Source organism: Nyctereutes procyonoides, unplaced genomic scaffold (assembly GCF_905146905.1).
Source record: "Nyctereutes procyonoides isolate TBG_1078 unplaced genomic scaffold, NYPRO_anot_genome, whole genome shotgun sequence".
NCBI classification, from domain to species: Eukaryota; Metazoa; Chordata; class Mammalia; order Carnivora; family Canidae; genus Nyctereutes; species Nyctereutes procyonoides.
In genome coordinates this window covers 2,622,833-2,634,457 of record NW_026575117.1, presented here as the reverse complement: position 1 = coordinate 2,634,457, position 11,625 = coordinate 2,622,833, and the positions used below count along the sequence as shown (strand labels likewise).

At 57.3% G+C, this 11,625-nt stretch overlaps 2 protein-coding genes across 5 annotated transcripts; both read left to right on the top strand.

The window, feature by feature from the left end:
- The first annotated feature begins 41 nt into the window (after window positions 1-41).
- USF1 (upstream transcription factor 1) lies at window positions 42-6,024 on the top strand. 3 transcript variants are annotated; one of them, XM_055334294.1, is made up of 11 exons: window positions 42-179; window positions 2,327-2,419; window positions 2,810-2,859; window positions 3,021-3,136; window positions 3,484-3,585; window positions 3,816-4,011; window positions 4,254-4,341; window positions 4,468-4,526; window positions 4,648-4,742; window positions 4,970-5,098; window positions 5,287-6,024. In XM_055334294.1, exons 2-11 carry the CDS (start codon window positions 2,412-2,414, stop codon window positions 5,374-5,376), a joined length of 933 nt encoding a protein of 310 aa, XP_055190269.1. In that variant the 5' UTR covers window positions 42-179; window positions 2,327-2,411; the 3' UTR covers window positions 5,377-6,024. The 3 variants fall into 3 exon arrangements, with proteins under 3 accessions (XP_055190269.1, XP_055190270.1, XP_055190271.1); XM_055334295.1 differs by lacking the exon at window positions 42-179 and adding an exon at window positions 394-796; XM_055334296.1 differs by lacking the exons at window positions 42-179; window positions 2,327-2,419 and having other exon boundaries at window positions 2,809-2,859; window positions 3,021-3,105.
- A 272-nt stretch (window positions 6,025-6,296) lies between these two features.
- Window positions 6,297-8,119, top strand: TSTD1 (thiosulfate sulfurtransferase like domain containing 1). Of its 2 annotated transcripts, XM_055334033.1 has the most exons (4): window positions 6,297-6,416; window positions 7,091-7,213; window positions 7,688-7,850; window positions 7,938-8,119. In XM_055334033.1, exons 1-4 carry the CDS (start codon window positions 6,341-6,343, stop codon window positions 7,987-7,989), a joined length of 414 nt encoding a protein of 137 aa, XP_055190008.1. In that variant the 5' UTR covers window positions 6,297-6,340; the 3' UTR covers window positions 7,990-8,119. The 2 variants fall into 2 exon arrangements, with proteins under 2 accessions (XP_055190008.1, XP_055190009.1); XM_055334034.1 differs by lacking the exon at window positions 7,091-7,213.
- The last annotated feature ends 3,506 nt before the right edge of the window (window positions 8,120-11,625 follow it).

The window sequence follows — 11,625 nt, the reverse complement described above, 5'->3', positions numbered from 1 at the left end:
GACCGGAAGTGGGGCGGCTCAGAGGCTGAGGAGGCGGGGCGGGCACTTCCGCCCCTCACCGACATGGCCGCAGGCCGGGAGTGCGCATGAGCAGCTGTCCATGGAGCTCTCCGAGTCCGGGGACGGAGAGCACGGTCCGGGGAGATCGGCGGCGGCGGCAGCGGCAGCGGCGGCGGCCGGTGAGTCGGGGGCCGGCCGCGGGCGGAGCGGGGCCGTGTGCGGGGCTGGCAGGCGGGGCAGGCGGGGTTGCGCTCCCGAGGGCCGGCGGCCTCCCGCGGAGGACGCCTTTGTTTTGCGGGAGGGGCCGTGCCCGCGTCGTGCCTCCCGCCCCGCCTTGTGGGCCGAGCGCGCTCCCGCCCTCCTCCGGGCCCGCCGAGCCCGAGCCCGAGCCCCGAGCCCCGAGCCCCGAGCCCCGAGCCCTTCCCGGCCGCCCGGCCTCCAGGCTCGCGGGCTCCCGGGCTCGCGGGCTCGCGCCGCCGGCTGCGGGGCCTGCGGGGCCTGCGGGAGACGCCGGCCTGGTTCGGGGACTTGGTCGTCCTCCCCTTTGTGTCCAGCCCTGCAGCAGGGGCTGTTGCAGGGCCCCCTGCCCGGGCGCGCCCGCCCCCACATCCTGTCCGCGCTTCCGTGTCGCATCCCCCGATGCCCGGGAAATGCTCCCGGATGTCCCGCTAACAGTGCGCAGAGCAGCCCGACCCGGTTGCCGGTGTCCTCCGAGGCTGCCCCTGCTGACAGCCGCGGGCGGTAGAGACGCCCCCCTGCAGGCAGCGCCCCGGCTCCGTAGGTTGAGGATGCACAGGTAGGTGGTGCCGCCTTCCCCAAGGGACTGGGAGCTGCTCGCAGCGTTACTTCCTCCGGACAGTTTCACTTTCAGTTCTTTTTTTTTTTTTTTTTTTTTGGTTCCCCTTTGTTGTTTTCAGTTCTGGTGGCTTTTTCGGGGTCACTGCTTTCCTTCCAAGCAGGCTTCCAAGGCTCCTCCGTTGAAGATTGCCCTTAGGAAAGGTTTTGGGGAGGACCTTCTGGGTACAGACTTGGTAAAAATCTTACTCTTTGGCGCGGCGATGATTTTGTCGCCCTGTTCACTTGTACACGTAGCTGTGTCTCTTTGGAGGAGCCACTTGTCTTCTCAGCTCTTTGTGTTTTCCTTGTTTTCCTGCCCTCTGGCTGGGTGTCAGGGTCCTAAACCGGGCACCTTGCAAATGAGTTCCTTTTCCATTGTCTCTCCTTCGAAGCTTGAGCCTGGAGTTTTTTTTCTCCCTTCTTGCTGAGGTTCAGTTGATTTGGAGTTGTCATGGCAACACTTGAGCAACCGTGTGGTTTTACAGGAAGGCTTGGTGAAGAAAAATAGAAGGGGCTTGAAAAATGAGGCGTTTGGAGTTTAAGGTCTTAAATGACATAAATCTGGACGTCCCAAAGCTGGAGCCCCTGGGGCCACATAGAATGAAGCCCAAGGGCCAAGTATGTTCTTTATGGTTCAGGCAGGTTTCCCCTTCCTGGATTTGAGGACAGAAATTTCTTGGTACACTATGTGGTTGAGAAGCTAGAAGAAGCACCAGAGCGTCCAGTGGTCCTGTGTTTGTTTTGTTTTTAAGATTTTTATTTTATTTATTCATGAGGGAAACAGAGAGAGCAAGAGAGAGAGGCAGAGACACCGGCAGAGGGAGAAGCAGGCTCCATGCAGGGAGCCCAACGTGGGACTCGAACCCTGGGTCTCCAGGATCACGCCCCGGGCTGAAGGTGGTGCTAAACCGCTGAGCCACCCGGGCTGCCCCGGTCCTGTGTTTTTGATAGTGGTGATCTAAACGTGCCTTCTTAACCCCAAAGTCATGGCCTATCATGACAACTTTTTTTTGAACTTTATTTTTTTTAGGATTTTATATATTCATGAGAGACACACACAGAGAGACAGAGACGCAGGCAGAGGGAGAAGCAGGCCCCTCACAGCCCAATGTGGGACTCGATCCCAGGACCCCAGGATCACGCCCCAAGCCAAAAGCAGATGTTCAACCACTGAGCCACACAGGCGTCCCACCATCATTATAACTTTAGTCATGATCCATCCAGAAATACATTATTTCTCAGTCTTTAAGTATAAGCATCCCCTCTCCACCATGACCTGGAGTGAAAATAGAGGACCAAGGAACACCATTTGTAGAGTTATTTTTTTTTTCAACCACTGTAGCCCACTTCTCAGCGCCAGAATGGAGAAAACTGATTGTCCTCTAGATTGATTAGATTCTGTTCCTGGCTGGGTCTTCATGGAGCCTAGCTTCTTGAAACAGGCTCTTCAGTTTCCTGGACTTACTGAAGACTTCCTGATTTCTACCAGGACTGAGCACTCAGGACCGTGAGGCAGGAGATTCGAAGACTTCCAAAGAAGGACCAGTTCCTCGGATGAGCCCCCTTACAGAGAGATGAAGGGGTGAGTGAAGAGGAGGTAGGGTCTGGGGCTGGAGGTGGGAGGCCTGGAAGAATGCAGAATGGCTACGAGCACTGGCTCTGGAGTCCAGCAGACCTGGATTCTGGTTTCAGCTCCATCACTTACTAGGTGTGTCATCCAGTCTCTCATCTACAAAATGCAAGTAGAGCTACTCACCCATTGTGTTGTCCTTGGTATTAGACGATAATGCGTGTTAAGTGCTTAGCTCAGTACTACGCACACAGTAAACACTCAGTAAATACTAGCTGCTGCTATTCTCACCTAACCCAGCGTCTGTTGGGAATGCCATTGAGTTTGGAAACCATAGGTTACTGGGTCAGTGAGCTTTTTATTCACATCTTCCCCTCTTTTTTTTTGTCCCTTCACAAACAGGCAGCAGAAAACAGCTGAAACGGAAGAGGGGACAGTGCAGATTCAGGAAGGTGGGTGGTAGAGACAGACCTGAAACCAGGAGCCCATCCTGGCCTCTCCCTCTCTCCCAGGGGCGCATCTCCTGTGTACCTGGTCCTTGTAAATGACGTGCAGGTGGAACAAGGGGAAAAGGCAGGAACTCGCAGACTTTTCCTTTGCTCTTTTAATTTAGGTGCAGTGGCAACTGGGGAGGACCCAACCAGTGTGGCTATTGCCAGCATCCAATCAGCTGCCACTTTCCCTGACCCCAACGTCAAGTACGTCTTCCGAACTGAGAATGGGGGCCAGGTAAGGGAGGGGGCCAGGTAAGGGAGGGGGCCAAGGGGCTGCAGGTGTCACCTGGGGTTGGGGTTGCGGGAGGTAATGAACCTGTCAGGGGAGATGTGGCTTGGAGGAGATGTGGACTCCTGTGTGGGGGGGTAAGGGGGGTTGGAGGGCTGGGAGGAGGAGGTTTTGTGGGGGGGGGAGTCTAGGCTGAAACCTCTGGGGACAGAAGGGGGATGGCTGAAGCTTTGTCACTGAAGCACTCTTATTCCCGGGCTCTGTCCAAGAGAAGCTTTATGAGAGTCCTGGGGTCCCCAGCATTGACTCTTGTATTTTCTCTCTCCACGTATTCCTTCCCTCCCTGCTTCTAGGTGATGTACAGGGTGATCCAGGTGTCTGAGGGGCAGCTGGATGGCCAGACTGAGGGGACTGGCGCCATCAGTGGCTATCCTGCCACTCAATCCATGACCCAGGTACCCGGGCCTGGGCTGCCCAGGGGACTAGAGCAAGGTGCACCTGAATCCATGAGATAGGGGTGGGGCTAGGAGTGGCAAGGCATCTGGGGCTTCCTTGTTCCAAGGCACTAGATTTTCCCTTTCTGGATGTTTCTCCATTCTCCCCCGCCCTAGGGACAGAAGCTGCAGCATGGTTCAGTGGGAAGTGTGCCTGACACTGGACTCTGTGTTGTTGTACCCCTTCCCAGGCTGTGATCCAGGGTGCGTTCACCAGTGACGATGCAGTTGACACAGAGGGGACGGCCGCCGAGACGCACTATACTTACTTCCCCAGCACTGCGGTGGGAGATGGGGCAGGGGGGACCACGTCGGGGAGTACGGCAGCGGTTGTTACTACCCAGGGCTCAGAGGCACTGCTGGGGCAGGCGACCCCTCCTGGCACTGGTGAGCTCCGTGCGGGTGCTGCTGGCTGGAGGGGCTAGGATAGGCTGGGGGCCATGGCTGGGCACGGTGGGCCCTTCCCAGGACCACTTCATGATCACTAAGACCTGGGCAGGCAGTGAGTCTGGGACTGACCTAGGATGAAGGAGGTCTCTTTTAGAGGAGGATCTTAGGGCCTCGGCCTCAGAGCTTGATGAAGTTCCTAAGTCCCACATCCTGACACAACCGACCCTGCGTCTTCACAGGACAGTTCTTTGTGATGATGTCACCACAGGAAGTGTTGCAGGGAGGAAGCCAGCGCTCCATTGCCCCCAGGACTCACCCTTATTCCCCGTGAGTAACCCCTGGTCTTTCTCAGTTGCAACGGTGGTCTTGATCCCTGCCGACTCCTTATTTGAGCCTCCAATCTGATTTTTTTTTATCTTCCCGGACTCTGGCCACCCTGGGCTCTGTTGTCAGGAAGTCAGAAGCTCCCAGGACGACTCGGGATGAGAAACGCAGGGCTCAGCATAATGAAGGTAGGTACTGTCAGCTGGGATTGGGAACAGCAGGGGTGTCTGAGTGGGAGAGTGTAGGTGGAGTTACAGGGCCTGTGGGGAGTTCTCCCAGAGTCACCTTGTCCCCCCCTGTGCCCCACAGTTGAACGCCGCCGCCGAGACAAGATTAACAACTGGATTGTGCAGCTGTCCAAGATCATCCCAGACTGCTCCATGGAGAGCACCAAGTCTGGCCAGGTCATGGAAAGACCCTGTAGTGGGCAGGATGCCTGAATTCTGTCTCCTGGTATTGTTTCCAGAAATGGTAGAGAGGGCACACGTGGCTTCTCTCTCTGAGGTTCCTGTATCCTTGTGCAGTGTTCTCCCACTTAGGGGAAACTGAGGTCTAGAGTGTGGGTGTGCTTTTGGAAGGTAAGCCACGTATCACGTATTTTAGTCCTCATTTCGTTGGCGTTTTCTTGCAGAGTAAAGGTGGGATTCTGTCCAAAGCCTGTGATTATATCCAGGAGCTTCGACAGAGTAACCACCGGTTGTCTGAAGAACTGCAGGGGCTCGACCAACTGCAGCTGGACAACGATGTGCTCCGACAGCAGGTCAGACCCCTCCGCGCTCCGGCCCTCCTCAACTCCATGGCCCGCGAGCCAGCTGGGGTCTCCCGCCCTTGCTTTCCGTAGAGGGCTTCGTCCTTTTCCCCCTCCCTAGCGGATGTCTTCGTACATGCAGGGATTTCGCTGTGCCAGCTTTTCTGCTCACTGTCTTCATGGCCTCCCTCCCACATCAGGTGGAAGATCTTAAAAACAAGAATCTGCTGCTACGGGCTCAGTTGCGGCACCACGGAGTAGAGGTCGTCATCAAGAATGACAGCAACTAACTATGGGGACTCGAGGGCCTTCGGCCCTACAGCCCCTTTCCGAGAACTGCAGATAGTCCAGGAGAACGGCTCACCCGTGCCCCTTTCCTTCACCACCCACTTCTGGCGTGGGACCAGGGGGAGCTCAGAAAGCGTGGCTTTGAACTGAGGCCCGGTGACAGCAGCGTGCAGTGGTGTGAAACACACGTGGGTGCCCGCTGACAGCCTCGTCCAGTCCCACCGCGCGGCCCCTGGGCCCTCGTGTCCCTCTTCACATGCATGTGCCGTCTCCATGCTGGATACCGGACACAACGTGGGGGCTTGCCCTGTGCTTGCTTCGAGAGCCAGCAGAGGGTCTGCTGACAAGTGACGCTCTGGTTGCCCGGGACTCTGGCGCTCCCACTGGGTCTTCCTCACCCTGGAGCTCAGGTGTGCGTTCGAGGACTCTGGGGAACAGGCTTTCGCGAGAAGTGGGGGAAAGGATGCTTAGCAGCGGCTCCTGCCCCAGGAACAGGAGATCGGCCGGCGGGCGGCCAGGGCCTGTGCGGAAGCCTCTGGAGCCAGGGAGAAGACAGGGGCCCACGTGGGGCCTTCCCCTTGTGGGGATGGTGTTTCTTTTCTTCCTTTTCTTTCTTTCTTTTTTTTTTTTTTTTTAAAGATAAAACGTTCAGAGCCACTGTTGTCTCCTGGTTTTCCTCCTCTGGTGGGTGGGGGCGGAGGGGAGGGAGGCGCCTTGCACTCTGCCCGGGAGGGTGGGGCCAAGGTTAGGGTGGGGCGCGGCCGGGTGCTCCCGGCCCCGAGTCCCAGGGCTCCCAGGGCTCCCAGGGCTCCCGTGTGCCGCCCGCCCGCCCGCGCGCTGGGCAATCGCTAGACTGGCGAGCGGGCCTCACAGCCCCGCGGAACAGGTGCGGCGGGGGGCGGGGCGGGGGCGGGGCCTTCGCTTCCGGTTCCGGTCCCGGCTCCGGGCTCCCGGAGGGCGGGCGAGATGCTGGCGGCTCCGCGGGGGCGGCCCCGGGCCGCGTTCCTGCAACTCGCAGTCGCGGCGCGCGCCATGGCTGGAGGTACCTGCGGGGCCCCGGGGCCCTCCCGTCCTCGCCGCGGCCCCCGGGAGCGCGCGGCCCGGCCGAGGGGAAGCGGCGGCGCGCGGCTCGCAGGCCCCTGCCAGGTGGGGGGCCGCTAGGTGGAGGGGCGCCGCCAGGTGGAGGGAGCCGCCAGGTGGAGGGAGCCGCCAGGTGGAGGGAGCCGCCAGGTGGGGGCCGCAGGTGGAGGGGGCCGCCAGGTGGGGGCCGAAGGTGGAGGGGGCCACCAGGTGGGGGCCGCTAGGTGGAGAGGCGCCGCCAGGTGGAGGGAGCCGCAGGTGGAGGGGCGCCGCCAGGTGGAGGGAGCCGCCAGGTGGGGGCCGCAGGTGGAGGGGGCCGCCAGGTGGAGGGGGCCGCCAGGTGGAGGGGGCCGCCAGGTGGGGGCCGCAGGTGGAGGGGGCCGCCAGGTGGGGGCCGCCAGGTGGAGGGGGCGCTAGGTGGAGGGGCGCCGCCAGGTGGAGCGTGCCACTAGGTGGAGGGGGCCGCCAGGTGGGGGCCGCTAGGTGGAGGGGGCCGCCAGGTGGGGGCCGAAGGTGGAGGGGGCCGCCAGGTGGGGGCCGCAGGTGGAGGGGGCCGCCAGGTGGGGGCCGCAGGTGGAGGGGGCCGCCAGGTGGGGGCCGCCGCGCCGCCCCAGGCTCTGCTGCCTCCTTCCGCAGCGCCCACGGTCTCGCTGCCTGAACTGCGCTCGCTGCTGGCCGCGGGCCAGGTCCGGCTCATCGACGTGAGATCGCGGGAGGAGGCGGCAGCGGGGACCATCCCGGGGGCGCTCAACATCCCGGGTACGGGACACCGGGGACGCCCGCGCGGGTGGCCTAGGGGGGCTCCCAGGGCGGCGTGGGGGGAGGCACGGGTACGGGGGTCCTTGTTCCCCTGAGGGCCCCGAGCCTCCCGGAGAAGGGCTGGCGGGAGGCGGACCCGGGCCGCGGAACCGGCCCTTCCAGTTTGAGCGGAGAGCGGCGGCGAGGAGGGGGAGGACCCGCTCCTCGGCGCCCGACCTCCCCGGGGCTGCGGGCTGGGGGCTGCGGGGTGGGTACCGGGTACCGCCCGCCGCTCCCCCTCGCTGCCGCGGACGTGGCCCCGGTGCAGCCGCCCGGCCCCTCCCGGCAGCTGGGCCTGTCGGGGCCTAGAGGTTGGCCGGGCGGGGGGGGGGGGGGGGTTCCTTTGGGGATCGGTTGGGGCCGCGGCCCCAGTGCCTCCAGGCCCCACCTGAGCTCGCCCACCACTGGTTCCGACCCTGCCTCGCTGCCTCCCAGTGTCCGAGCTGGAGAGCGCCCTGCAGATGGAGCCAGATGCTTTCCAGGCTTTGTACTCCGCCGAGAAGCCGAAGCTGCAAGAGGAGAACCTCATCTTCTTCTGTCAGATGGGCAAGCGGGGCTTGCAGGCCACGCAGCTGGCCCGAGGCCTGGGATACTCAGGGTATGGGGCAGGGGGGCGCCTGCTGGGGGGTGACGGGGCGCCTCCCGGGCCCGCCTGCTCACCCGCTTTGTCACTTTGTCTGCGCAGGGCTCGCAACTTCGCAGGGGCCTACAGAGAATGGTCCCAGAAAGAAGGTTAGGTAGGAGGCTGATTGCCCCCTGCCCTCGCCCCCAGGCCGCCTGACCGGTGACCGGCTGAACACCTCGGTTGGGCAGGCCTTACAGCGCTGTGCACGCAAAGCATCAAATAAAGAGCACTTAATCAAAGTATTGGAAGCACGTAGTTTGTCAGGTGGGCTGCGAATACTCCTAATCCTAACCTAGAGTTCAGGTCAGCCCTGAATCCTTCTCCAGCGTTGTCTGGTGCCCTCCTACCCGGTACAACCCCAAACCCCAGCAGTTTCCTGAGACTATGATTCTCCTTTTGTTTTTGGTGGGGTTTTTTAAAAATATTTTTTTTATTTATTCATGAGAGACACAGAGAAAGAGGCAGAGACACAGGCAGAGGGAGAAGCAGGCTCCTCACAGGGAGCCTGATGCAGGACTCGATCCTGGGACTCCAGGATCACACCCTGAGCTGAAGGTAGATGCTCACCCGCTGAGCCACCCAGGCGCCCCTGATTCTCCTTTGAAAATGATTGTTTTCAGCCCAGGATACACATCAGCATCATCTGGTACCTAAAAACAAAAGAGTGTTTGGGCCCCTTCTCAGATTTGGAATCTTGGAGGTAGGATCTGGGTAGTAGTGGTTTTATGAGCCCTTGAAGTGATCTTATTTATTTTTTTAAGATTTTAATTTTTTTAAAATTTATTTACGATAGTCATACAGAGAGAGAGAGAGGCAGAGACACAGGCAGAGTGAGAAGCAGGCTTCCTGCAGGGACCCCAATGTGGGCCTCGATCCCGAGATGACGCCCTGAGCCAAAGGCAGATGCTCAACCACTGAGCCACCCAGATGTCCCTTATTTGGTATTTTAAACTTTTATTCCTTGAGGTGCCTGACTGGCTCAGTCCATAGAGCATGGAACTCTTGATCTCGGGTTGTAAGTTTGAGCCCCATGTTGAGTGTAGAGATTACTTACAAATAAAGTCTTTTAAAAATAAATAAATCAATAAAAATTCCATTCCTTTATTTGTGGAAGAGAAAGTTGAATCACAGATGGACCCAGTTTTCTGAATTTTCAAGTTTCTGGAGAAATCCCTTCAGACATGTCCAGCATTCCTTGCCTTTCTCTCCCCTTCTGCCTCCTGCACTGGACCGAGGCCTCACATCTTTTATGTCACAGCCTACCCTGCACTGCCACAAAATTTGCCATTCGTCCGGCCTCTCCAGCCTCTGTAACGGCTCTCCCATCCTCTCCCTGCACTAACCACAACACATTACTGTCTACACTCAGCTGGGTAGGGCTGGGTCTGCAGATAAATTGAAATGTGTGAGTCTAGGGATCCCTGGGTGGCGCAGCGGTTTGGCGCCTGCCTTTGGCCCAGGGCGCGATCCTGGGGACCCGGGATCGAATCCCACGTCAGGCTCCCGGTGCATGGAGCCTGCTTCTCCCTCTGCCTGTGTCTCTGCCTCTCTCTCTCTGTGTGACTATCATAAATAAATTAAAAAAATTTTAAAAAAAGAAATATGTGAGTCTAGACCAAGGTTTGGCAAATAGTAGGTGTCTGTTCTTTATTCAAATACCCACATCCCGGGGCAGCCCCAGTGGCTCAGCGGTTCCTTCAGCCTCGGGTGTGATCCTGGGGACCCAGGATCAAGTCTTGTGTCGGGCTCCCTGCATGGAGCCTGCTACTCCCTCTGCCTGGGTCTCTGCCTCTCTCCCTCTGTGTGTCTCTCATGAATAAATAAATAAGATCTTAAACAAATACCTACATCCCTTTGGTTCTCAGACTGATTGGAAGTTCTTCATGGGGTCTAATTTCCCTCTTAGTTTGTATCTTAACTGTTCTAGTCTCCCCCTGTCCTTCAAGTATTTAAATTTGATTATAGCATTTCTTTATACAATAAAATGTATAATAAAATGCATAATTAAGTGTCCAGTTCATTGAGTTTTGACAACTGTATGCTCACTGGTAACAACTCTTCTAGTAAGATCTAGAACCCTGCAGTCCCCAGGATTCTTCTGGGGCCCCTTCCCACTCAGTTCCATCCTTCCTGATTTCTATCTTCTATCACCATAAACTAGTTTTTTAGCTCCCTTCCCAGGCCTGCCAACCTACATGATTTGTTTTCTTCTGTTTAGCCAATGAGGGCCAGAGAGGGTCCTGGAAGTAAATCCAGCTGGCCTGCTACACGACCGACCGTGCCCTTGGTTGGGCTTGATCATCGTTAAGAGAACATTCCTCTTTTCTCCCTCATTAACTGTTTGGTTCATAATCTTGATAGGCTGTTCCAGCTCATTGCTTTGCCCTGTAAAGTTCTTCCCTTTCCTCATAGCTAACTTTCCACAGGTGAGGCTGGGGACAGAGTCTCCCAGCTTTCTGTCCCTTTACCTTCTGCCTTTCTTTCCAGGCTACGTTGGGCTCTTCTCTCCCACCAGACTCTGCAGCAGGTCCTGTTGTCATACCCACCACACTACACTTATGTTGGTAACCCCTCCCAGTCGATTTGAGCTCCTCAAAGACAGGAACTGGCTTGTGGTCACTGACCTGCAGGGCCCCAGAGGAACAGCACTAACTTGGGAGGTGTTGGTTGAGCCTCACCAGTCTGCCATCTTTCAGGATCTTTTAATTTCAGTCTTTTTGAAACATCACTGCCTGAGCAGTCTTAGGGTAGTAGTTTGGGACGCCTGGCTGGCTGAGTCGGCAGAGCATGCGACTCCTGATCTCAAGGTGGTGAGTTCAAGACCACTGTTGGGTATAGAGCTTGCTTAAAAGAGGGAGAGATAATTGATTTCTTGGGGTCGCTCAGTCAGTGGAGCATGTGGTTGTTGATCGAGATAACTTAAAAATCTTTTTTTTTGGGATCCCTGGGTGGCGCAGCGGTTTGGCGCCTGCCTTTGGCCCAGGGCGCGATTCTGGAGACACCGGATCGAATCCCACGTCGGGCTCCCGGTGCATGGAGCCTGCTTCTCCCTCTGCCTATGTCTCTGCCTCTTTCTCTCTCTCTCTCTGTGACTATCATAAAATAAATAAAAATTAAAAAAAAAAATTAAAAAAAAAATCTTTTTTTTTTTTAAGTATTTATTTATTTGACAGAGCAAGCAAGCAAGCACAAGCAGGGGGAGTGGCAGAGGGAGAAGGAGAAGCAGGCTCTGCAAGGAGCAGGGAGCCTAACGTGGGGCTCCATCCCATTGACCCCAGGGTCATGACCTGAGCTGAAGGTAGACATCCAACCAACTGAGCTACCCAGGCACACCTAAAATAAAAATCTTAAAAAAAAAAATAAAAACATTTTAATTTTAATCAGTCAGAGTTTTTTTTTTTTAATTTTTATTTATTTATGATAGTCACACACAGAGAGAGAGAGAGGCAGAGACACAGGCAGATAGAGAAGCAGGCTCCATGCACCGGGAGCCCGACGTGGGATTCGATCCCGGGTCTCCAGGATCGTGCCCTGGGCCAAAGGCAGGCGCCAAACCGCTGCGCCACCCAGGGATCCCAATCAGTCAGAGTTGATCATTTATAAGTTCTTGTTGCCTAGTGAGTGGCTCAGGCACATGTCTTGGCCTGGTCTTGTAAGCAATCTGTAGCCTGAATCTGGCGTCACCCTGTCTTTCCAAACGTCTCGTTCAGTGCCTGCCTCCACCAGGCTGGTTCTTCAGTGGCCTAAG